General features: G+C 47.7%; 1 protein-coding gene across 1 annotated transcript in view; it reads right to left on the bottom strand.

The window, feature by feature from the left end:
* Positions 1-1,307: 1,307 nt before the first annotated feature.
* Positions 1,308-26,561, bottom strand: part of Gcn1 (GCN1 activator of EIF2AK4) — a 58,886-nt gene continuing 33,632 nt past the window's right edge. Inside the window, exons 32-58 of the mRNA XM_020179078.2 lie at positions 25,829-25,994; positions 25,087-25,281; positions 23,641-23,887; positions 22,913-23,034; positions 22,506-22,620; positions 21,130-21,309; positions 18,963-19,183; positions 17,585-17,653; positions 17,260-17,398; positions 16,961-17,157; positions 16,616-16,758; positions 15,994-16,111; positions 15,669-15,884; positions 14,280-14,444; positions 12,794-12,955; positions 12,439-12,531; positions 12,011-12,154; positions 11,649-11,918; positions 10,736-10,849; positions 10,049-10,279; positions 7,985-8,178; positions 7,765-7,879; positions 5,082-5,178; positions 4,526-4,674; positions 3,985-4,092; positions 2,522-2,740; positions 1,308-1,995 (exon numbers count right to left, since the gene is read on the bottom strand). Coding sequence (XP_020034667.2) covers positions 1,870-1,995; positions 2,522-2,740; positions 3,985-4,092; positions 4,526-4,674; positions 5,082-5,178; positions 7,765-7,879; positions 7,985-8,178; positions 10,049-10,279; positions 10,736-10,849; positions 11,649-11,918; positions 12,011-12,154; positions 12,439-12,531; positions 12,794-12,955; positions 14,280-14,444; positions 15,669-15,884; positions 15,994-16,111; positions 16,616-16,758; positions 16,961-17,157; positions 17,260-17,398; positions 17,585-17,653; positions 18,963-19,183; positions 21,130-21,309; positions 22,506-22,620; positions 22,913-23,034; positions 23,641-23,887; positions 25,087-25,281; positions 25,829-25,994 — 4,315 coding nt within the window. The 3' untranslated portion in view covers positions 1,308-1,869. The remainder of the gene's footprint in view (positions 1,996-2,521; positions 2,741-3,984; positions 4,093-4,525; positions 4,675-5,081; positions 5,179-7,764; positions 7,880-7,984; positions 8,179-10,048; positions 10,280-10,735; positions 10,850-11,648; positions 11,919-12,010; positions 12,155-12,438; positions 12,532-12,793; positions 12,956-14,279; positions 14,445-15,668; positions 15,885-15,993; positions 16,112-16,615; positions 16,759-16,960; positions 17,158-17,259; positions 17,399-17,584; positions 17,654-18,962; positions 19,184-21,129; positions 21,310-22,505; positions 22,621-22,912; positions 23,035-23,640; positions 23,888-25,086; positions 25,282-25,828; positions 25,995-26,561) is intronic.

Below are 26,561 nucleotides of genomic sequence, written 5' to 3'. Positions count from 1 at the left end.
TTGCAGACTCAGAGAATGCAATTCAGCATGCTCCAGGAGCCTTTGAGTCATCTCTGTCTGTGAATCAACCTCCAGCCATCTATTCTGAACACAGAGATCTCATCCTCCTCCAGTTTCTGGAACTGGAAGCTGGTGTTTTTCCTTTGGATTTTGCTTACTGTCTTCCACTGAGCTGCCATATGTAGACCTCAGTTGTAGACTGATGACTAAAAGCCAGAGGTGGATTAAATGTCTAACCTAAGACCCTGGAGGAAACACTGAAGATGACCTATGGGGCCCAGCAGAGGTGGAAACTCTTCACTACCTGGAGAGGTGACCACATAGGCAGACAGCTTGCTGGACAGATGCCCTAAGCAGCTGGGAGGACACTGATGACCATCTGAATCCCAGAAGTAAGGAACAGTTACCATAGCTACAAAAAACTGAAACCACTGGCTGCCTGGCTATGGAAACCAACTCAACTGACCTCTCAAGGTCCCTTCTAACCCTGGGATTCTACAATTACCTGGAGCCAGCTGAGACCAGGTCTGCTGCAAGACAATAGGAAGCCAGTGTGACATACAAAGCCCAGGCACAGAAAGCAAGGATTTCATCAGAAGCATCTTAGAGGTCACCTTGTCTTACGTATCACAAGTGTTGAGTCACAAGTCTCCTTTCTACCTCTGCTGCATTATTAATAAGCAAAGGCTTGCTTTTTTTGGTACAGCATTTTACACCTTTTACAAAGTGAGTTCACTACCACCAGTTTTTGTTTATCTTCCTTTCTCTGGCCAGAAATTTTGATAAAGGTTTGTTCCACATTGTAATCAGGGAAACAGACCAGAAAAACTTTCGTCACTAGAGCCCACTGGGGTGTACTCCATCACACAGGACACGTGTCACAGCCTTCTAAGAATCAGGAGGAAGGAAGTCATTCATAAAGAAGGCAGATGCTGAACTGCAACTCTGGTTTCCTCTTCCAAGTCCTTGGACTGAAGCAACATTGCTCTACAGTGAATGGGTTTCTCTACAGCTTGACCACCAGAAGTTCCCTACCTTCCATGTCAGGACAGAGCCTGGAAGTGGCTAATTCAGCCCCTGCCTTCCCAACACTGAGAGAGGTCCCAGGCCTGGCTGCATGACCTCAGGACAGAGAAGTCTACAGGGATGGGTAAAACTTCTGAAAGCAGGAGAGGGGTGCCCAGAAACCAGAGAACTGCCCATACATATAAAAACAGTTGCAAACCTTCCCTTACTCCTGCTGTAGGAAGCTCTTATGTTTAATGGATGTTTTTTAGGTAATAAAAAAAAATCTGCTTCTATCAAGATTAAATCAAAGCCTTTATTAAACATTCCTCCTTCAAACGGCCTGCATGTAAACCTACACCTTTCCCTGACCTGGAACTGCCAGAGCTGGGTGAGTATTACTTTCACCTGACTGGTCAGATCCAATCAGGCCACACAAAATTGAAAAGCCAAGCCAAGACACACCATGCCAGCAGAACTATAGTCCCGTGCCCCTCTCAGGATTTAGGCAAAGGTGGGTGGTGCGAGCTCTTCATCCAGAGCGCAAGTACAAGAAAAGAGGAACCCGAACTTCAATCCTCCTTGTCCCAGACCCAGCCACACTGAGCTAGATGGCCAGCCCCCAGGCTGAGGCTTATGTGTGCTTTTCCTTCTCTTCTCCAAAGAAAGGGGTGGGAGATGGAGGAGGCAATTTTCAGTTGTGTGTGGGTTTGAATTAAGGCTTTGGCTGTGGTCAGTTGATATATTAAAATATTTTCTGGGAATGCCATCTTCTAAGCTCCCCATCAGAACAAACATATTTTCAAAAATGAAAACAAGTGAACAAAGATGTGGAGCTGAATGGCTGCAGCAGGGCCCAGCCTATCACGTCAGAATGGTGTCATCCACCTGCTCCGTGGAGTCGGCCTGACTGGCCAGCTTCTTTAGGGACCTTCGGTTGCACTCATTCAGTGCCTCCAAACTGGCCACATCCAGGATCTTGGAGAGGGACTGTGGGGAAGGATGGGTATGAGAAGAGACAGTCAGAAAATACAGTTTCAGCCTCCCCAGACAAAGACAGATACTAAACTCAGAATGAGAAGTACTGAAGTGGAATTTGGCAAAGCAAGGGAATCAGATGGTTCAAAGGAAAACCAAGAGAAAAATCTTGCCATGTTTTTCCTAAGCTGAGGGAGTTCAAGTAGCAGTTTTCAGTGCTTTAAAGGCTGTTGGGAACAGGGGCGAAGGGCACAGGGCTCTTGGTGTCAATGAGACAGCTCTGCTAGGATCTGTGGCACATGTCTGGGTGTCATGGGAGCTTTCTTTTGAAAGGTTCTGCTGATTGAAGAAGTCTGAAAACTTCAGGCATTGTGTTTTCAGACACTAGGCCAGTCACCTGAGTCTCAATCTGCTCGTGACAGCTAACACATATGTGGCAGCAGAGAAGAGAATGGTGCTTATATACTAATGTGCAGAAGAGCAACAGGACAAATGTCCACAGCATACCCTGCAGGGCACTCCAGGCCCAGGCTCCTACCTGAAACAGTTCCTCGCCCTGCCTCATCTTGAGCAGGTTGATGATTGCCTGGTCACTGTAGGCCCTCACAACAGTGTTCTTATCCTTGGTATTGTCAAGAAGAGCCTTCAGGATAGGCTTAATTGCCTGGGGCTCTAGGGGAGGCAGTGGGTCCTTATTTGCCCACCAGATCATCTTCTCAGCCACCAGCCTGATGTCACTGGATGGGTTCTGAAGACACTGTGAGAAGAACACAGACAGATACCTCCAGTCTGCTTCAGATTCCCACCCCCAACACTCTCCCTTCATCAACATTGAGCCCACTGCTCCCTTCGGATGCCACAGCATCTTATCTGGTACCACTCTCCCTTTGGTTTACTACACCTGGCCCACACAGTTTTCACTTCCTCAAATAAGCCACACTCCTTTCTGCCCAGGTCTCTGCTCCACCTGGTCCCACTGCCTGGGACATGCTTGCTACAGAATCCTTACTCAGCTGGTTCTTTCTCATCCCTCCAAATGTCTCCCTTGACAATCCTATCTAAATTAGGGCCCTCCCCCTGAGCTCCAGGGCTTGCCTGCCTTATTCATCTCCACTCCTTTAGGGTTTAGCACATTGGGTACTCAGTAAATAAATGCTGAGTGAATGAGTAAATGCAAGCTGATGCCATCACACACAGGCCCAATTTAATCAGGCTCCCTGGAAACTCAGGTTTTGGGTGTCTGTGGGGGTGGAGGGGAAGGTCCCTTTTGAACCTCATTACTCAGCAAAGACCAAGCACAGCACACTGGAATTGCCTAGTTGTGGGTCACAAAGGCAGAATCTACAGCATGGCCCCATCCCATTAAAGTGAAGACTCTAGTTCTGATTTCTGTGCACATTAATGTTTGACAAGTAAGCTCCATCACACAGGCAGTGGGAGTCCCATTGTCAGATCCCCTGGCTTTTCTTATTAGAGCCTGAAACTGACACATTAATCGCACTAATAAGTTCCATACCAGCTAAGGGAGGCAGGAGAGATTTATTAAGATTCAAGCCTAATCAGATATGGTGGTGCACTCCTATAATCCCAGCAACTGGGTGGCCAAGGAAGGATCATGAATTTGGGATTGGCCTGGGCTCTGTGAGAACTTGTCTCAAATTTACAAAAATATATAAACAAAGAGAGCGTTTGAACCCAGCTCCGCCTCTAATTTTACAAAATCAGGGTGTCTAGAAAAAATACCCAAAACAGTGGTTCTTAACTTAATTTGGGGTCACAGGTCTACCTAAGAATCTGATCAAAAGTTAGACACTCAGCCCAAGAAAAACAGACACAGAAATACTTTGCCCTGCATTCCCAAGGGTCCAGAAACCTCCTGAAGGCCATCCATGGAGAGCTGGAATCCAACCAGCCAAAGGTGCATTTCCAGTGAGCTCTGGTTCTGGGGCCTTCTCACAAAGCCAGGCTTGGGGATCACACATGGTCCCTGCCTCCACTCACCTTAATGAACAGGCTGGAGAGTCTGGGTGGCAACTGTCCACCTCCTGTCTCGATGTGGTACTTCATCAGGAAGCCCATGCCCCGGACTCCACTCACTGCAATGGGGATCTGTGGAATATGGAACAAGCTAGACAGATGAAAGCATCCCTCTCCCTCCTTGGAGCAGCAGAGCCATGGGAGACTCATTCCCCATGAACTTCCATGACCCTTCATCACCCTCTCATCCTGCACTACTTCATATCAAAGGTTCCTCATTCCCTGGTGGTTGGGCTGAGGAACAAAGTTACTGGTTCCAAGGAATAAGGATCAGAGACCTGGCCAAGAGAGGACATCTATACCTCCAACCCAAGGACTACATTGTTTAGCTGATAAAATCAGAGCCCAAAAGGATTAATCACTGGTCCCAGGACCTAGTCAAGGTAAAACTAGAACCCAGGCTTGGACCACCCAGATGGGGAATTCCCCTGTGTGCAGCAAGGTGGTGGCTGTAGAGGTCTATCTGGGACAGGGGAAGGACAGCATGGCTCTCTGAAGGCCTTACCCTGTCTGCCACAGCATTGCTGAGGATCATGTCCTGAACCTCAGCGCTGTATCTGCCTGTGCAGAGTCTGCTGGGAGCCACGTTCACAGCCACAGACAGTGCCAGGCTCCGGCCATGCCGAACCATCCAGTCAATGCCAGACACATCAGCTGGATGGAAGAATATTTACAGGGTCAAGTTGCACTTCACAGCACACCCCACCCATGAAATCCAGAGACCTTCCTCCCGTTCCCCCCAAGACCAGGGTGCAGACTCAGGACACAGTGGAAAAAACCCCAAGCCACACTGTGCACCTTTCCTTTTTTGTGGCAGGAGGGTCCTACAGAGAAGTCTCTCACAAACCACTCCTGGTTTGTGGCTGTTCTTAGAGCAGTGACACTCACGGCTACAGAAGCTCTGGAAACTGGAGTCTGTTTTAGCAACTGAATTCCCAAAGCAGAAGTGGTACAGGGACTTTAAAATCCTCTGAGGGGAAGGGACACAGGGGTCCGGGAATTCACTCCCAGGGCAAAGAGGCCAAATCTGAGGGGAGATTTCCTATGCATAAGAGACCTACCCAGCAAGCACTGCTGAAGGACGGCACTGAGCTCCTCTTCTGTCAAAAAGGCACACAGCTCCCCCAGGCACCCAGCTGAGGAGATCCGAGTGTTGTCCTGACAGAGTAAAGAGGGGAGTGACAGGGAGTATGGGCCACATCATCAGCCCCCCACCCCACCCCAGGGACAAGGGCAAGAAGAAATGTGGAGCCAGAAGGAAGGGTAGGGAAAAGAGTAGGACACATCAGCCCAGGAACTCTTAAAGTCATCCTCACTCTAGGCACTTGTGTTCCCAGCACCAGAATGGAACTGCCATTCACTACAACTTGGTAGGGAGTTAAAAATTATACACCCAGCACTTAATTATAGAAAACTCCAGCGTGTATGCATATGGTAATCATCATCACAATAGCAATAATAACAGTATTTACATAGCACCTTTCTTTGTAGGAAGTTTGAACACTTTACATTTAGTATCTCAGTTACTATCAACAGCCCTGAGAGAGAGGGGCACAGCTGGGAAGGACCCTGGCACAGAAAGGGGAGCCACCTGCCCATGGCCACCTGGGAAGCCAGCTAGAGCTCCCCCCTCTCACAATTTTGTGTGTCATCTTGTGCCCAGACAACTCCCTGGTAGCTCACTGTGCCTGTGCCCCACTGCCACCTAAATGATTGGGCTTGTCCTAGGTAGTCAAACTGAAATCTCTGATCAACCTAAGGAAAATGGGGAAAGGCAAGTGTCTTCTTCAAAAATCAAGACCAGATACATAAACAGCTCCTTACTACTCCTTTAGCCAGTTAATTCTGGAATATAGAGAAGGAATTTTAAGTTATGTATTGTATTATTAGTAGGTGCCAACTTGACTATGTCCCAACCAACCAACTGCCTGTAGGGAAGTAATATCCTCTTCAATCCAAATGGAAGTTCTGAGGATAAGAAGATGGATCACCAGCAGTTTGGGCTTCTGAGTTCTAATTTGAAACCAGATGCCAGGGCTGGCAGCATGAGGCCCTGAGTTAAAACCCCAGTACTTCCAATTTAAAAAAAAGCCAGGTGCTGAGACAGGCTAAAAAGCCATCCAGGACTCTCACTCTCTCCAATGTAGGCTATTTTAAGTTCTGCTGTGGTAAAAATGCAAATTTGTTTAAACACTAACTTTTGCTTGCACAGTGCATCACCCTATAAAAGCCCTGGTAGATACTCCTGCCAGAGAAGCCAGAGCTGTAGTCAGCAGGCAGCTGAGGATCTGCAGAGCCATGATAAGTGAGCAGTAATGCGCACCGGGGTGAAGTGTAACACCACACAGGTGGTATACACCTATAATCCTAGCACTCAAGAGTCTGAGGCAGGAGGATTCCAAGTTTAAGGCCAGCCTGGGCCAGCGAGATCCTGTCTCAAAAATATCCAACAGAGAGGCACCGGAGGCTCATGCCTGTAATGCTAACTACTCAGATGGCAGAGATCAGGAGGATCATGGTTTGAGTCCAGCCTGGGCAAATAGACCATGAGGCCCTATCTTGAAAATACCCAACACAAAAAAGGGATGGTAGAGTAGCTAAAGTGATTAGAGCACCTGCCTAGCAAGCATGAGACTGAGTTCAAACCCGAGTACCACCCCCTGTCAAAAAAAACCAAACAAGAGCAAAGCTGAGTGGCTCACACCTGTAATCCTAGCTAATTGGGAGGCTGCGATCAGAAAGATCAAGATTCAGGGCCAGCCCAGGCAAACAGTTCACAAGACTCCATCTCCAAAATAACCAGCGCAAAGTGGACTGGAGGTATGGCTCACATGGTAGAGCGCTGCTTTGTAAAAGTGAAGCTCTGAGTTTGAACCCCAGTCCCACCAAAAAACAAAAGCCAAGGGCTAGCAGAGCACCTACTTAGCCTGCACAAGGTCCTAGGTTTAATCCCCAGCACACATACACACACTACAAACCCAAAGCCCCATTCTCCAGAGATCAGTCCTACAAATGTAAATGAGACCCCTACAACAGAGGACAGATTATCTGTGAAAGGGAAAACGACAAATTCTTATCCACAGACCTGCCCCTCCCCTATTGGGCCTACTGCAGCTAATGGGAGCTTAAATGCTTCCAGAATGGTCAGGGCTGATAGAAATGGATACAACCAGGAGTCACATGGCAGACTCCGGTTTTGACTCTACAACTTGATAGTGTGGCAATGGACAGTCTTCCTCCCTAGACATATACCAAAGAAGGTTCATCCCACCAGACACTTAAGATTCCTGAGATCTGTGACTATAAGGTCTCACATACCACTAGGTAAGGCCCTTGAGTTCTGTAAATGTTTCCTAAACCAACAAAGGAACCTGTTTTACAAAGGAGGAAATGAGTGGCAGAGAGGAAAACTACCTTGTTTAAGATCAGAGAGCAAATTAGTGAGAGATCTGGAACTCTCAATACTTGCTTTACCTATGAAACAGCATCATCGGGCTGGAGGCACAATGGTAGAGCTTAGTATGCATAAGCTGGTTCAATCCCCAACACCACAAAAATTAAAAGATTTTTAAAATCCCGGAATCACCAATATAAATAATACCTGCCTGACTCCCTCACAACCAGAGAAGGCTTGGTAAACCACAGAATGACATAAGTACCAGAACACAACGTGAAGAAGCTGACCAGAGAAAGCAGATGGGGAAGTAGTGGAGCCCCCAACCCAGTACCCACCCACAGCAGTACCTCATCATGTCCCAGCATACTCAGCAGGAGCGAGACAATATTTTTCCTGATGACAGCATCCACTTTGGCGCCTGCTCCCTGAATCACAAACCTCAGTGCCTGCAGCATGGTGTCCCTAGGGAAACAATGCATCATCTAACTGGCTCCCCCCCACCACCGTCTTCTTCTAGCATAGGTGTGGCCTCTTGGTGGCCATGGCACTTCTACAGCACCACCTCACCTAACACCTGGATCCTCCATAACACGGATTCCATTGAGTAGCTCTGTGAAGAGTGGATCCACCTTGATGTGGATGGAAATGAGCTTCCCCAGCGCATCAGCAGCCTTCAGGCGTACGCCCCTGTTGGAATCCTGCAGGGCTTTGGTGAAGGTGGTCTGCAGCTGGGGCAGGAAGGGCTTCAGGGCAATCCCAACCTATGGGAAAAACCCACACCAAAAAACAATGGTTGTAGTGGACCCCAAAGACTCAGTGCACTATAGGCATGAGAGCAAACAATCACAAACCACCATGAGTTAAGCAAGTTCTGACAGAGTGGGAACAGACCACCTATAAGAGAGAAGAGCACACAAGCATAGGTTTTGCTCAGTCTCTTCATCCATTTTCAGCATCCTTCATCACACTGGTAGGAAGAGGTGGCAGAGGAGGTGGTGGCAGCAGCAGCCATTGTCAGAGGGAGCTGTCTTGCAGCCTAGCTAAAATTAGGGTCTAGCTTAGTGGCGCACTGTCCATAAGGACGGCAACTCAAACCTTCCTTCTTTGAATCCATTAAATAGGAGGGCAGGCAGATAGTGGCCAGCAGCGGACTGTGTAATAGCAGGCACCATCAACTGAGCAATGGCTACTGAGCCAAGCACTGCACATTGTGCCCTAATAACAAGCCTATATAACAAATGACCTTGAAGAGTCCTCCTTGTGCATGTATGCACCAACCTAGCTACAAATCCAGATCAATCTCTGACTATATGTAGAAAAACAGACACACTTTTGATAAAATACAGATGAGTAAAGATCTACTTCTTGTTAAATAGGAAATGCAAAACAGCTGTTTAGAGGTCCAATGCCAACCTAAGCCCAGGAGTACTGGACTTGGGTGGGTTTTCAGGCTGCCAAAAGGTATACTACAGTGGAAACTGATAAATCTGAGGCAAAAAACCTCCTACTATGGGAGGTTTTCCCTGAACAAGGGTCAGGGACAAGCTTCGTGAAGTAAGGGATGCACTGGTAGCTGGAGGTACAAAAACACCATGAAAAGGATGCAAGGTAAAGGTAATATTTAATTTTGTTTTTTAAAAGACTCAACTTTCCACAAAATGAGGCTGATAAAATGCCACTTGGTAGCTGGAAAGTAGTTCCCCATACCCACTTTCAAAAGGAAAAAGCTACAATTTTTTTCTTTTCTTTTTTTTTGGATAGGACTGGGGTTTGAACTGAAAGCAGGCACTTTTCTGCTTGAGCCACACCTCCAGTCCATTTTGCTCTGGTTATTCTGGAGGTGGGGGGTCTCTCGAACTATTTGCCCTAACTGACCTCAAACCGAGATCCTCCCAATCTCAGCCTCCCAAGTAGCTAGGATTATAAATGTGAGCCACTGACTAAAAGCTATAATCTTAAGCTTACATGTGCTTTCAAATCTCATGCCAGAATTCTTTAACCCTTTTTTTAATCCTTTTAAGCAAATCTTGGCTCTTTGTACTTTTTTTTTTTTTTTTAAGTTTAAGGGTTTAGTTATTGCCCTGTAAAACATCAGAAATAGTCACCATATTGGATATTTGCTTCTTAAACTTTTGGCAAAAAATGAAATCATTTCAGTTTCTTTCAGACTCCCTTTTTATTCTCATTAGATCTTTGCATCTCCCTTTATGTGGTTATAATGAGGAGCTGAACCAACTTTAAGCAACGTTTCCATTGTATTTATGTGGTCCTGAATTTTCTCCTTTGAAGCAGTGGTTCTTCCAAATAATAGCAATTTCTGTGTATCAGTATGCCAGGCACAGTGCCTGGCATCATTTCTCCTATCCCCACGCTTAGTTCTGCATGAGGCAAGCAGTGTTAATCTCGTGGGTGAGGAAGCTGACTCAGAAGTTACACAGCTCTCCCAAGGTCCTGCTGGCTACAGAGCTACTAAGGGGAAGACTTGGTACCGAACCATAGTGTCTAGAGTCCAAGAACTCAACTCCCTCAGCCTGGTGATTTCCATACTAAAGCCATTGCCCTGCTGCCACAGAACACCTCATGTCAGTCTCCTACAAACAGACCAACAGAACAAACTCATCAGTCACTTACCTTGGCCAGTAAGAGGCTGAGTGTCTCGAGCAGAGCCGCCTTCACATTCCAGCTAAACCGGTCCCCCAGGATGCGAATTAGAGGGCCAGTGATGCTGACCACAGAGGGCCTCAGGGCATCAGCCGAGGTCAGGCGAATCACCAAGCCTAAGGCCTTGGCCGCTTCCTCTTTTTGCTCAGGACTGCCAGTGAGGACTCCTTCCCGTAACACTGGAAGGATGGAGGTTACTCCCTAAAAAGAGAACCACAGCTGAGATTCCAAGCTCAAAAACTCTGGGTCGACATGTCTCTAGCCCAAAGCAAGGCACTCCTGACAGCCATTCTCTCATAAGTTCCATGGGAGATAATGAAATGTGATCTTAGGATCACAGACAAGAAGATGCTGGTTAGGCAACAGACTTGACTGGATGGTGACAAGAGGACAAGAGCCCCAACAGGCAGATCACACACAGGTAACCCGCATTGCTGCTACTTCTGTGACCCACTTGTTCTGGCAAGGGTGGTCTCTATAGCTTAAACCAAAGAGCAGCATGAATGAACCCTGTCCCCATCTGGCCACCACTACCCGTGAAGGTGCTCAAAGGCACATTAGGGCACAAAGTCAGACTAAAGCACTGCTGCTCAATTACCCCGCTATAGACCTGGGGCCGCATGCTCGAGCACCTTGCACAAGCAGGCTCTGGCTCACCTTCTTTGGGAGACAGAAGCCAGGCACATGCTCGCCTTTGCTCTCATTGCCAATGAGCCGGATTTCCTTGTGCAGTTCTTCTATCAGTGCCAGCTGGTTGCCAGCATCCAGCTTCTGTGGGAATCCAGGGAGAAACAGTGATGAGGTACAATCCTCCCTTCTCAAGATGCTTCAAACTACCAGAGCAGGGGGAGGATATAGGCAGGAGGTAAAAGACTGACCACAAGCAGATCAGTGTTGAAGTTGAGTGATAGGAGGCCTGTCGAAATCTAGAATTACAAATGCCTTGATTTTTAAGCTGCGCATGGTGGCACATGCATACCTATAGTCTCAGTGCTTGGGCGGCAGAGACAGAAAGATCACTTGAACCCAGGAGACTAGATTGGGTAAGACCCTGACTCACAAGCAAACAACCCCCCAAACAAACCAAAAACAAATGTCTGGAATTTTCTCCAATCAACAGCTGATTGTCGCCAAGCACCAGTGGCTCCTGATCTCAGGAAGCAGAGATCAGGAGGATTGCAGTTTGAAGCCAGCCTAGGCAAATAGTTCACAAGACCCTATCTGGAAAAAAATCCATTACAAAAAAGGGCTGGTGAAGTGGCTCAAGCTGTAGGCCTCAAATTCAAGCCCCAGTACCGCAAAAAAAAAAAAAAAAAGCTATGGCTGGGTGCAGGTGGCTCGTGCCTGTAATACTGGCTACTTGGGAGGCAGAGATCAGGAGGATTGCAGCTGAAGGCCAGCCCAGGCAAATACTTCATAAGACCCTCATCTCCAAGAATAACAAAGCAAAATGAACTAGGTGTGGTTCAAACGGTAGAGCACCTGCTTTATAATCATGGAACCCTGAGTTCAAACTCCAGTCCCACCAGAAAGAAAAAAAAGGTACTTGTGGGTTCAGCAGTCCCCTCACCTTAGTGATGGCATTTAATGCATCCCAGCTCTCCTCCAGAACCACAGGACTGGAGTCGTTGAAGAGGCGGATCAGGCCTGAGACCAGGCTCCTCAGGTGGCTGGTGTAGTCAGCCTTGGAACGGGAGCAGTAGATGTTGAGGATGATGGCAGCAGCCTGCCTCATGCCCACCTCAGGGCTGCGAGTAGCTTCCAACAGATCCTCGATGATGATCCGGTGCCCAGTGTCATCCTCTACTGAGAGGATCACAGCCTGACAATTGGCCATCTCCTAAAAACCACAGGGAACATATGTGCTGAGCAAGGATCATAAGGGGCAAGACAGCTGTTAGAAAGCAATGGAAGTGATTGTAACCCTCTTACCAATTGCTCTTCTGGAGTTCCCAGCTTCTCCTTCAGGGCCAACATGACTGCTGGGAGAATCACACCAAGATGACGGGTGAGAGCATCACCTGCCACAGATGAAAGGAAAGCCAGCACTCGGGTATTGACAGGTGGTGTCGTCAGCTGGTGGAATGATGAACAACATCAACTTGATGAAGACTGCACTTGTTCGGTGCCAGGCATGGCGCTGGGAAGGGAAGGGTGAGCAGGGGAACCCGTGCCCCCTGCTCAGAGCTGAGGGCTGCCCCCAGCAAATCACACAGGACAAGGGGGAGCATCCCACTTGCACTGCACCCACCAGCAGCCCTCCCCCAGCATCTATGTTCAGAACTGGTCTTACAGCAGGCCCAGAAACTATGATGTGGATTCTGGATACCTGTAGGTGTTTGCCATGTGTTGGGATTTACCTTAGGCACGAGGTAGGGCAGCACCACACGACTCTTAATGGCCATAACTTGCTTCAGACCATCCAAGGCAAATTCTGATACCTCCTCATCATCCTGCAGGTGGGAATAGGGGAGAATTCTGAAGAGTTGCCTCTTGCCACAACTCTGGTCTCTGAACCAGTCACCACCAATGCTTCCTGCACTTACCTCCTTGTCTCCCATTACACCTGAATTTACTCACTGTCCAAGGAGAAGCACAAAACCACATTGCCATCATGCTGCACCCACTCCCCCTGGAAGGCCCACATTCTGACTGCCTTGGCAGCTACAAAGACAGTAAAAGCCACACTGGTAGGTGTATGGTAGATTCACTCACCAGCTGCTTCAGTAAAAATGGGAGGATGTCCTCCAGAGCCTGGTGGCCAATGGTGGAGTGCAGCTGCTCAAAGGTCTTAGCTGCTGCCTCTCGGACCTCCTCCAAGGGGTCACACAAAGCCTTCCTGGCCGTAGGCACAAGGGACTCAGAGAAAAACAGCACCTGCAACAGTGCAAGCATAACTGTAACAATGCTGAAAAGACCCAGAGCAAGCAGAAGCAAGCAAGGGGATGTGAGCCAGGGGCTCTACCCAGCCAAACCACAACTCCCTCTGCTGGACTTCTATAAAAATACTGAAATATAAAAAAAAGTACAGAGGATACATGATGTACCCACATGAATTCCTTACCCAGAATTAATAACTGAGAGTTCAACTACCCAGGTGAGTTTCAGAGACTTCCTGCCTTCCACATGAACTCTAAACTCTTTCCATGGCAAGACTTGAAGCACCTGCCTTCTTTTTCCCTGGACTCCTTTTTTTTTGCTCATCCTCTTGGAAAACTCCAAGTCCTTCAAGCCTCAAACCAAAACCCAAATACTTCCTCTTCTATAAGGTCTTTGGATCTCTAACAGGTTCAATGATGGCTCTGTTGCCTAGTAACCAATTTCACCACAGCAAAGCTCACTCTGAACTCTACTGACTGGTTGGTGTGTCAGCTACATCACTGGATAGTGGGCACCTTGTGGGCATGACTCAGCCGCCAAAGATTCAGTAACTACTCAATTATTCAGAATGTCTTTGGATTCTTTGCCATATAAAGACCAAATATAAGACTCACACTGACACACAGAAGAGGTATCCAGAAAACCTGACTAGGATGCCCAGGCTAAGCAACTGGCTGCTACTTACATTCCTAACTGGTCATTCACATACTTGCCTCTATACTGACACCCACCTCAAAGTCCATGTGCACTGTCAAACTACTCCCTAGGAGTGTTTTGAGGATCAATGACTTAGAAAGTAAGGTCATGCCTTTACAATCAAGTACTCCAAACCTCTTGAATGCTGCTACTATGGAAACAGAAGTATTGCCAGACAATACATTTCCACCCACTGGGTACTTAAAACTCTTGCTGACTCCTCTTCTAAGAATGAGCACATGCCCCTCCTGTTCCCAGCCACCCTCTGCCACTCTCGAGCATACACACCCCCTTTCCCGCTAAAGAAGCACCACACATTTTAACTTAATTGGTAGGGTGACATGAAAGGGACTCATCTACAGAAACCGCCAGTGGTGAGAGAGTCATCCTCAGTTTCCAAACGTCACTCGAGGAAGTCCTAAACTGCTTAGCTCTTAACCTGCAAAAACTGTTAAGAAAGCTAAGAACAGTTCACATGTCGCCCAGCCAGCACCCTGCTGCCAGCAGCACCCTCCAGGATGAGACTGGTGTATCCCCAAGGGCCTGGATATTAATTATGATCGGGGCCTACCCTCTAATCAAGCACCTGCAGGTGCACAACCTGCAGGGCTCTGCAAATACTCACAGCATCCCGGCTGGTGGACTTCATGATCTCACTCAGTCCGATGCACACGCCCTGCCTCTCATCGCTCTTCTGGGACCTCAGGCCTTCCTCAAGGATGGGGATGATCTCAGGGAGGATTTTCTCCCCTAGCTTCCGGACAAGATCGCCCAATGTCCTTGCAGCAATCTGTCAGTAGAGATCAAGTCAGGATATCCAACTTCCTGCAAACCCCAGGATGTACAGAAGACAACTCCATATGAGGGCCTTGGAAGCTCACAGGCCTTATCTGAATCATTAATACAGCTTCCCAAATGTTGTTACCCCTACAGATGCTGAAAACACACTACTAAAGAAAACTCTTTGGGCCAAGGAGAGTGGTGCATACCTATAATCCCAGCACTAGGGAGGCAGAGACAAAAGGATCATGAGTTCAAGGCAAGCCTGGCTATACAGTGAGGCCCTACCTCAAAAACAGAACAGAACAGAACAAAAACAAACCATTATCTCTGTTTCGCACAGACTAAAGCTTGAAATTCACCATAGGCAGCATGCTCAAAGCCAATTTCCCTGGGTAGACCTATCCCTGTGCTTTTGCTGATGGGGAGCTGAATTTGGAACAAATGCTTTAAGGGGGAAAAAAAATCTATCTCCTCCCTGAGGCAGACCTTTCTTTTTGTGTGCAGGAGTTTGGGGGTATTACTGAGGATTGAACTCAGGGCTTGGAGCAATGCCCCCAAGTCCTGGATACCCTTCTTTAAAGCTAAATACACAATTTGCTTATAAGGCTAGGGACTGAAAGTGCAGACTGCATCACTCTTCCGAACCACTGAACTCCATCTGCCTGTCCCCACCCAGCTCACCAACCTCCCTGATTTCTTACTCTAGTCAAAAACGGCCTTGCTCAACCCCTACCGCATTCCATGGCCCTGCTTACCACAGGGCCTTTGCACACACAAGCCTGGTATGTAAAGCACAATTTCTTCTATCTGAAAGTCTCTCATCACCTTTTCAGCTGGTTATTCCTTACTCATCTTTCATCTTCAAGCATCTTTTCTTCTGAGAAACATCGGCTGACCTCCTTGCTAGGCCACATTCTTTATCATAAGCAAGCATCTGCTCATGTTGCATTTGCCCCTGTTGCATTTAACATCTCTGTGTGATTATATGATTAATATGCACCTCCTTAACCAGAATAAGGAATGAGGCTGCCTTTCTTTTCCATTATGTCTCCAGACACCAGGGTCTCTCTCTGCTCAGCACCTAGTAAGGATTTCCTGAATGACTAACTAAATATTCCTCTTTGAGATATGGGACACTTGAACCTCTTCCAGGCTCTGCAGATCCACCTCTCTGTTCTCTGAAAGGAGGCACTGGGGGCTGCTGGGGCAGAGCAAGGCCCAGAAAACTTACTGTTCTTTTATCTGCACATGTGCTGGCCAGGAAACCCAGAAGGAGTCCAAAGAGAGTGGGCAGGATCTCACGCAGGGTGCGGGGGGTATTGGAAACAACAATCTTCCACACGTGCAGCGAGGCCTGCCGCACCACCAGCTGGGTGTCTGAGCGACCCATGTAGAGCCCTGCCAGCACCCGGTTCCGCCGATCAACCCCCAGGGCAGTGATGATTGCCTGCAGCCCACAGAAGAAGAAGGAGAACACAGAGTGGTGAGGCATCTAGAGCACAGGCACCAGGGCACCCCGCTACCAGCAAATGGAGGAAACCAACCCAGGTACCCACCTTGTTGGACTGGGCAGTTCCAAAGTTATCATCTTCAGAGGCAGTTTCTGTGGTCATTTTCCCAGTAACTCCTGAGATGTGGAACAGGAGGTCTCCAAGGAGCTGAACAGAGCTGAACCTGAGGAAGTCAAAGACAGAGTTATAGTGTTAGGCATGGTCGCTCATGACTGTAATCCCAGCTACTCAGGAGGAAGAGATGGGAGGATCACAGTTCAAGAGCAGCCTGAGCAAAGCATAAGAACCTATCTAAAAAACAAACTAAAAGGAAAAAAAAAAAGGGTTTGGAGGTGTGACTCAAGTGGTTGAGCTCTTGCCTAGCAAGCATAACGACTTAAGTTCAATCAGTTACTAGGCTCAAGGGACAGTCTTGTAGCCTCAAGGGACAATCTTGGGGCATGCCCCAGCACTACAAAGAAGACTGGAAGGATGCACCCAAAATATTCATGATGGTTATACTGGAATAGGAAAAGAGTTAAAGTGATTTACATTTCCATATGCTTTTCCACACATTTTCCAAGTTTTCTGCTAATGAACATATGTTACTTTAATAATGGTAAGAGGTGGGGGATGTAGCTCAGTACTAGAAGCTTAGACCCACTGGCCTTTGAGCCCAAGTCCTCACCGTATCCTCCAAAGGTCATCAAAGAGACCTTGTTCCAGCTGAGGCAACAGCAATGCGATGGCCGTCTCGGCATACATTGAAATGACCCGCTGGCCCGCACGTAGGGCAGTGTCACGCACAAACTCATTCTCATCAGCCAGAGCCTGGGTACACAGAGTAGGTCATCCAGGGCTACCCCCACCACTGACTTTGGGCACCCAGTTCAAAAGAAAATTGGGACCCTTTTGAAGAGCAGGACAGGACTCTTGCCACCTGGCCCCCAGCAGGCATCTCTTGCTCCCCACAACAGCAGTGGCATCCTGCCTCCTCCTTTCCTCCCTCCTCACTGGCGTTACTGGTACCTACTTTGAGGATACAGGGAATGATGGGCCCCACATAAGGGGTAAACTTGTCCCCAAAGGTGATGGGCAGGTAGTTAAACATCATGATGTAGCCATCTCGGACATGGGGTGCAATATCCACTTTACTGGCTGTAGCCACGATTTCTGGCATCAGTTTTTCCAACTTCTCCACCCCCAAGCCAGCCATGACCTCAGCCAACCCTGCAAGACAAGGATGGAATGAATGAACCTACTTGATCTGAGGGCCCCTGGAGGGCATTCCTAGTCTGAACTTCCTAGCCACTGGACTTCCTCTGGCCTCACCTTGTGCGGCACCTGAACGATCCACAGAGCTCTGCTCATAGGTCAGTGTCTCCATCAGCCATGGCAGCAAGTCCTCAAAACATGACTCCCCCATGCCCTTCACCATGGCCCCAAGAGCCTTTGCAGACACTGTCCGCACCTATCAGATAACGGAAATAGTGAGGAGATGCAGCTCAGAGCAAGGGAGCCACACACAGGAGTAGGGAGGGGCCCCTGGCCTCCTTTCCTTTGCCTGACAGACATAAATGCAGCTTTGGGAAATTCCCAGGAATCAATTTTCCAGAGACTGGGATAAAATAGTGAGATCCCTCCACCCCAAACTCACCTCAGGTACAGGGTCCAAAAGTGAGGCTTTCAGGCCAGGCGTCACACTGGGTAGGTAGGGAGCCAAGTCCTACAACAACACAAGAGGCAGTTCAGGTGGAGACCGGATTCTTGCTTTTTCCAGGCCGTGTTCTGTGGTGGACCTTGACTGAACCATTCTGCTGACAAGAAGTGCTCAGCAATCCCCCAAGCATGAGTAGCTCACTACACACAGAACATCTGGGTAGCTGGAAAAAGCTCCCCTTCCGAATGGCTCCTTGAAGGCACTGGGCAATTGCTCAGGAACTCCTACACAGTTCCTCCGGGACCCTCCCTAGCAGGCCAAACAGAGCCACCAGCTACAGTGCCAAGCACAATTTCTCCTGCCATCATCCTCTTGGAACCAAAGCCAACCCAGACTCTGTAATCCTTAGGAAATTATTCCTGGTACTTTCCTGCAAGAATTTCACTATAATCTTCTCTTTCTTCACCTCAAAATGTTTATATCTCCTGATGTAACATTCACTTTTAGGGAATAATTTTAAATATAGAAAATGGCTAATGTTCACTGCAGCAGCCCTTAAAATAGTTTAATAAAATAAAATAAAACTTTAGACACTGTATGAACAATGACAGAATTATGTAAGTTATGGTATATAAACTTGCTGGGATATTATAGATTAAAAATCAGTTTTAGGAGTAATTTGTTATCACTTGAAAATAATGTTCAGAAACGTATTTTTTACCAACTGTAAAAACATAAGCAGTAACTGTTTTAGTATTAGGGAACTATAAGAAAAATTTTTGTTTTTCTAGTTATTTTTGAGATGAGTCTCAAACTCATGATCTCTTGCCTTCAGCCTCTCCAGTGCTGGGATTACAGGCATGCATCACTACACCCAGTATCTAATTTTTTAATTTCCCAATTTTTTTAAAACTCACACTTCCTCTGTATCTCTTCTTCAAAGCAGAGTTGTGGTAGATGGTGAAACCACACACGCAAGCTCTTGGGAGCAATAACAAAGCAGATCTCCCAAACTAGGCTCAATTCCTCTAAGAGGTTTACAGAAGTGAATGTTCATGACCAGAAACCACTACAAGAAGGGAAAACTGCAGCTAGTTTCCCAACACTCCTGAAAGGTTCAGGAAGATAGTCTTTCCTGCACCTCAGCCTGTGTGACCTCAGCTGAGGACTAAACTAGTGAAGACATTAAACCACCGCACTCTGGAAGATACCCAGAGAGGCAATTTCAACCTCCCACCCCAAATGGTCCATTTCTCCATGCAAATGCAATCAGTGACAGTGCCTATATCCCTCCATGGCTGCTGTGGGAAGGGACTCTGCATCCTAAATCAGCTCCTCCCCACCTGTCCCACACCAGCCCCAGCAGAGCTGCTACCTTCTGGTCTGTCAAGGAGTACATGTTGCCAATGATCTGCGCTGCCATTTTCCGCGTGTCAGTAGAACGGTCCTGGAAGGCTCTCTGGACAATGGGCATGATGAGGGCCAGGGATGGGGCATCAATGAAGTGGACAAACTTGGTGTCCAGCAGGGTCTGTAGGCACTTCTGGGTCTTCCTCGATGGGTCCGTCAGGGCATCCAACAGGACGGGGGCAATGGCTGCAGGTCAACACAGGAGAGGCTGGTTTGTACACATCTGAGAAGTGGCAGAGCCATGAGGTCCCCAGAACCAAAGTGAACTAGAAGAGTAGGGAGACTGGGGTGCCTCCTCCCTGAAGTCATGTAAGTTATCAGTTGGAGAAGCTAGTCTGCCTGCAAAAAAGCAAACCCTGCTCTACTAACAGAATGGAGAGGTCAGTGTGGAAATGGCAGCAGTCACCCCCTCTACACTGCAACCTGTGAATGGGCAGGCATCTGTGGGCTGGTTTCAAGGGACACTGAGCCGCAGCCACAGTGATGAGCCTCCGCAGGGTTGCTTCTTTGGCACCATGGATTTATTATGGATCCAGCAACCAAATAGTGGTTTTATGGAGGGAAAAAAAAAAAATCTATTTTAAAACACCAAAGGTCCTTGATCCAGTGGTGGAAATAAAGCACACTTGTTTAGAGCAGCCAAGATCAGATAAAATGAGTTCTCAAAAACTCAGCATAAATAAATAGCTCAACAGAATTTCAAGAGGAATACCTCATGTATCTTTTCCACAAGTCCAAAGAGTTTAACCACTATCAAGACTCATGTTGGGAGCAGGCTGAATTGCTCATGTGGTAGAGTTCCTACCTACAAGTGTGACAGAGCCGAGTTCAAACCCTACTATTGCCAAAACATAAAAATAGAAAAATAAAGATAATTCATATTAAAAAGCCAAAAAAAAAAAAAAAAAGGACTCATGTTGGCCAACAATAAGAATAACTAATAACCCAAATTAAAAATGGGCAAAGGATTTGAAAAACAGTTCTTCAAAGAAAATATGGAAATAGCCAATGAGCACATGGAAAGAAATGCAAATCAAAACCACAAGGAGATGATGCTTCATATCAACTAGGATGGCTATAATCAAAGACATAACCAGCGTTAGCAACTAACACCCTCATAAGTTGCTGCTGGGAATGTCCATCTGGACACTGGAAAAGAGTCTGGCAGAACCTCAAAAAGTTATCATATGATGCAGCACTTCCAGTCCTCGGTCACTAACCAAGAATACAAAAAACACACCTGCACAAAAGACTGTACACAAATTTTCACCCAAAAGTTCTCAGCGGCTTTACTTTTTTTTTTTTTTTGGCAGGGGGAGGGGTGGTTTACCAAGGTTGGATTCCTGGGCCTCACGAATGCTAGACATGCACTCCACCACTGAGCTACATCCCAGCCCTGCAACATTACTCTTAAGAGCCAAAAGTTGAAACAACCCAAATGTCTATCAATGGAGAAACAAAATGTGATATATTATTCAGCCACCCTGGGGGTACGTGTGAGACTGTCTCAAAAAACAACAAAGTAAATCCCACACATACTGTATGATTTATATGAAATGACTCATCATTTTCTGAAAGAAAAAATATCTAGCAATACCCTGGTTTAAATACACGTATCAAACACTAATGCTCCAAGCTGAAACTTAAAGTGCAAAAGATAATACGCCAGTCGAGGTGACCGGTGAGGTTCATTCCTAGCAATCAGTCTCTATCCCTCAGAAAGGAACTATACTAAAGCCAACAGAGAAGGGACTAACCCTCTGCCTCATGCTCCCATCATGTCACAAGCCTGTTGGAATGAGATGGAACAGGAAATTCCCAAAGAACCGAGCATTTTGGGTGGTGCTGATGTGGTCATTCGATGCTGCAGACTGGGAATCTCTTAGTCACGTTGCTCTAAGCCAGTGACTTTATGTCCCTCCCTATGCAGCCAATGAAGTCTGCTCCAGACCAGTGGGAGAACAGACTGCTTCCAAACTCCCCTCAACGAATCATTCCCAGCCCTTAGGTTATTTCATGTGGACTTATTTGTCCTCAGAGAGCAAAGAGCTTAGCTGAATGGGTAAACTCCTGTAGTGTCCAAAGGGGGCTGAGCATGCAGCCAGAGCAAGGGCCCGCATAGAGAGCTGTACCCAAGATCTCCGGGTTTCTGATGACAGAGCCGATCTGCCTGAGTGCCTGCTGTCCAGCCTTCTGCACTTTCACATGTGAGTCAGTCAGCACCTCTGTGAGCTTGGGCACAATGTTGGGTAGACAGGACGACAGCTGCTTGGGAGCACAATATGCCATGGCTCCAAGCAGCTCCACTGACCCTGCAGATAGAAGACACGTGTCCAGCACTGAATCACTGGGTGATGGCCAACAAGTCACCTATGTTGGCTGCCCAGGGTAAGGTCACCCACCCCACATCCATACCATGCTCAAGCAGTTCCCAGGAGGAGGCAGAAGGAGCAAAAGGCTCCTTGAGGCCACCTGGAATCCCAGGTGAAGGGCAAGTGATACAGGGCAAAGAAGCGAAGCCAGGAGGAGGCATCCTGGTAGGGACACAAGATCAATTTACTGAATTTCTCTGGCCTCAGTTGCCTCATTCACAAATGTATGTTTCAAACCTTCAAGCAAAACCTAAAGGATCACAGCACAGTCAAGTGAGAAGGCCCCAGACCTTGACCCTCCCTCAACCAGAGTAACTCTGGTTGCATTCATTTTTCATAAGGGTTCCCAATTTTACATATATGTATATTTTTAATTTGGGGGGAAGAGTGTAGCACTGGGGTTTCAACATTGAACTCAGTGCCTCATTTTTGCTAAGTAGGCCCCTTACCACTTGAGCCAAGCCCCCAGTCTTTTGCTTTAGTTGTTTTTCAGGTAGGATCTATTTTTTTTTTTTGCCTAAGGGCTGGCCTTAGACCATAATCCTCCTACCTTCAACCTCCCACATAGCTAGGAGGGATTAAAGGTTAAGAACCACACTTGGCTTATTTGTTGGGATTAGGGGTGGGTCTCGCTAACTTTTTGCCCAGGCTGGCCTCAAACTGTGATCCTCCCAAGCTCTGCCTTTCACGTAGCTGGCATTACAGATGTGAGCCACAGTGCTTAGCCAAGATTATATTTTTAAAAAGTTTTACTAAGGGTAAAAGCTTTAAAGCCACAGAACAGCTTTCAAGCTCTGGATTTCCTGATTTAGGGCCACGGCTTGTGTCAGAGACCTGTTCTGGGCACAAATGTACACAAAACTACAGAAAGGACTAGAGGTGGCTCAAGTAGAGCACTGGATTAGCGAGCATAAGGCCCTGAGTTCAAACCCCAGTATCGCAAATAAATGAATGAATGAATAAATAAATAAATAAAGCTGCCTAAAGTCATGCAGAGTCTTGAGTCTTGACCTTGTTCCTGGGCTGGAAACCACACCCACAGGACAATAGCTGTGTGGCTACCTGTACCTGGATCCCTGCTGAAGGCAGTTGTCAGAGCAGGAAGATGAGAAAGAGATAGGAGGGCACAGCCTTACCAGCTTTGGTCCGCCAAGATTCCTCCTCCAGAGCAGCCAGTAAGGAAGGGAGCACCAGCTTCACCCCATGAGCACTCAGGTTGCTCATCACAGCCTTGGCACAGTCATCTGCAGCCTCAAGGGAGGAGAGAAGGTGTTCAGAGCCTCCTCACCCAAGCAACAGTCAAGACCTGATGCTAGCCCTAGTGCTCCAAAGACCAACACATACAGAGCTCACAGGGATAGCTAAGAACACATCTCACAAAGCTCCAGTGTCTGAGGGAGCCCAAGAGGACCTGTCCCAGAAACTAGAGCCCCACATGTGGGCAAAAAGGGTTCCAGCAGCAGGGGCTTTACCTCACATTGGAGGTTTCCCTGGCAGAGCCACACACCAAGCAGCAGTTCTCTCGAGCAGCCTTGGGCCTTACCTCACGAACATACTGGTTCCCATCCCCAAAGCACAGAAGCAGATGGGGCAGCACATGAACCACGTAGGGCTCGAAGAGCTTCCCCAGCATGGTACAGAGCATCTCAAAGGCAAACAGGGCTCCTGGGGGAAGAAGGTGGGAGAGCTGAGAAAGAAACATCCCATGGGCAAAAGGGGTTGGCGCCTTCCTGTCACCTCCTCACCCTCACTTAGAGTAGCTGGGAAATTAAAGTGCAACACATTTGGTCTCAGCACCCAGTCAGGGATATGGCAGAGTAGAAAGAAGGAGGGCAGTGTGTCAACCTAGTACCAACAACTACAAAGGCAAAGACTCTCTCAGCTAAGAGTGCTGCAGAGTTAGAACTTAGAAAGTCCAGGCCAGAGCCAGGTGTGGAGGCACACATCTGCAATCCCATCACTTGGGAGGCTAAGGCAAGAGGATGCTGAGTTTGGGGCCAGCCTGGAAAATTTAAAAAGACCCTGCCTCAAAATGAAATAAGAAGGGCTCGGAGTGTAGCTCAATAGGAATGCTAATACTGGTACGTGCAAGTATGGGTTTAATCCACAGAACCACAAGTGAAAACAAAAAAACAGGTTCAAGCTATCCCAGCAAGGACAGGGCTAGAATAGGTCACACAGCTGCTCCCTCTGCCACACACACACCTGGCAGAGGGAGAAGCATGGGCACTAAATTCCCATGCTGCTAGCATGCAGCTCACAGACACCCACCCTCTCGCCTGCGGAAGTTCTTTTTATCCTGAATGGCATCAGTCAGCGCTGCCATCATCTCCTGCTGCTTCAGGGAGAGGATTCCCAGGCCCTTCACCAGGCCAGCCAGCCCATACGCAGCTCCTTTGCGCTCTGCATACTTGTCTGACTCCAGTAACTGCTGCATAAGCCGCTGGATCATCCCTCCGGCATCCTCTTTGATGGCAGGCACAAGAGGTGGCAAGCAGCTGGCCACAGACTCCTGGACCTGTGGAAGGGGCTCGCCTGGTCAGTGCTACAAGTTCAACAACAGCCTGTTCCTGGCAATCAACAGCCCTACACAGCACCCATTACTAAATGTTCCAAGTCTCATCTCTGACAGGGTACACATTGCAATCTATTAATGACAAGAGCATCAGCCCTGTGGTGCTATTTCTGCTCTAAACTGAGCGCTGGGCCCATTTAGAAAGAAAGATTTAGAAAGAGATGTGCACTGCTTCACCTCCATAAAATGGCCTGTCTCTTGGTTTCCAGACCTGTCAAAGTAACACGGAAATCACACTGGGCCTTACAAGACCAGAGCCAAACTGAGTGATACCAAGACACTCAATCCCATCTTCCAGCCACGGTACTGTGCTACCAAGCTAAGTAGAGTTCTTTTGCTGGGCAGGTTTTCTGATAATTTGACTACAATTTTGGAGACATGTTTTCAACTGTGAATTTTGAGGATACTCTGACAAATCCAAAAAGCACATCACAAAAATCAAATGTAAATGCATATTTTTCAACAAAAAAGAATCCTTTTCACTGTGGCTTAAGGGTCAGCATTAGACAAGTACCAGTAATAGCTCCCACTTATAATCCTAGCTATAAGGGAGGCTGAGATTGGGAGGATCAAGGTCAGTGGCTAGCCCAGGCAAAAGTTTGCAAGATTCCCTCTCCAAAATAACCAGAGCACAATGGGCTGGAGGTGTGGCACAAGCAGTAGAGCACCTGCTTTGCAAGCACAAAGCCCTGAATTCAAACCCCAGTCCCACCAAAAAAAGAGAGTCTGCATTAAAGACACCTGCAACGTGTATTAACTAACACATGGAGAAGACCAGGAAAAGGCTCAACATAGAGAGAGACTGTCTTTTTAATTTTGTTTTTTTTGGCGGTACTGGGGTTTGAACACAGGGCCTCACACTTGCTAAGCAGGTGCTCTACCACTTGAGCCACTCCACCAACCCATTTTCTTTTTTAAATTTTTGTATACTGAAGTGTAAGACTTATGCTAAACAAAAAAAAAAAAGACTACTAGCAAATGAATAGAAAAATGAAATTTCTAGATCTCTTAGAACAAAGTGTCTCCCTCCCCAGAGATCCTCCCTGATAGGGTAGACTGCTTACTGATCAGCCCATTCGGCCCCTAGCACTCCACAGCCTACTTTCAGCAGGCTCATGAGCCTTGGGCCAGATGGCAGGTACCTGTTGGGAGGGGGTGGAGAGGGCAGCAATAAGCTTAGCAACGATAGGCTTCACTTTGGGGTCACTCTTGTCCAGGTGCTTGGCCAAAGAGCCCATCAGGACCACAACGCTCTGCCGAACAGCATCATAGCTGGCGTCGTTGGGCGCATCCTTCAGGAACTCCTCAAACACTGGCAGCAGTGAGTTGACATTCTCCTGGAAAGCCCATCCCCCCAGAGTCACAGGTCACACCATGGATTGCATCAGTGTAACAGGTTCTGCCCTGGGGATTAAGCCTGAGGTAGGCTCTGGGACAGGAATACTGAAGCCAGCCAACCAGTGATGCCCAGGGATTTTCCAGTTTTCTGGCAGGACTTACAGCCAATTTCTAACAATTTAAAATCTCTGAGGGTCTTTTTGACCGTTTAAAGGAAAAACAGCCAGGCGCTGGTGGCTTGAGCCTATAATCCTAGCTTCTTGGGAGGCTGAGATCAGGATTGAGGTTCAAGGCCAGCCTAGGCAAATACTTTGAGAGAACCCCCTCTCCAAAATAACCAGAGCAAGCCGGGCTGGAGGTGTGGCTCAAGCAGTAGAGTGCCTGCTTTGCAAGCCTGAAGCCCTGAGTTCAAACTCTAGTCCCCACCAAAAAACAAAACAAAAAAAGAAATACAAACTAATTTCCTAAGAGGGACTAGTGCCCCGACAGGATTCCTGACATTCAACATTTCTGAGTCCCCATCTCAACTTACAGAGAACTTCTCACCTTCCCATGGGCATTGAGTGTTGCAAGGGCTGCATCTAACATGCACTTCCGGACATCTGGGTTTCTGTCATTGAGTGCATCAGGGACAAAAAACTGAAAGAGTGGCTTCACCTGAGAACTGTCCAAGTACTGAGAGAGCTTGTTGAGGGCCAAGGCCAGACCACACCTGGAAAGAAGTGGGAGCGTGTGAGGAGACAACACCCAGCTAGGCACCTTCTGTGCTAACGGAATCATGCCAGCACACAACACAGGGAGTGGGACAGCAGCAAACACCACTTCGGGACAGGGCACAACATGGAGCCCACCACCCAGCACTTGACCGATGTTCTGGAACAATCCACTTGTAAAATGGAGATCAGCCATCTACCCTGAGTTTACCTCCTACAGAATTTCCTAGAGCAAGGGACTTGCTCTGCCTGTTTCCCTGTGTGTGAGTGTAATGCCCACCCCTCTGTCTCCACAGCAGGTTGTGAGAGGAAAGAGGTAAAAGAAACAGATGTGAAGGCCCTCCAAAGGGAACATACTCTACAAAGGCAATATGATGTTCTTTTCAGTTACAGAGCATTAAGAATGTCCCCGGGGCAAAGAATCTATGTTCTATCCCCAAGGAATGGTCTGAAGTGGGGAGAAAAAAAGTGAAGAAAAAACCCCTGCATCAGGCCCATGCACCACTCCACAATGACACACAAAGCCCCACAAGAGCATGTGGGCCAGCCCTTCCGAAAAACTAGCA

Source organism: Castor canadensis, chromosome 18 (assembly GCF_047511655.1).
Source record: "Castor canadensis chromosome 18, mCasCan1.hap1v2, whole genome shotgun sequence".
Lineage (NCBI taxonomy): Eukaryota > Metazoa > Chordata > Mammalia > Rodentia > Castoridae > Castor > Castor canadensis.
This window is presented reverse-complemented; position numbering and strand designations above follow the sequence as displayed.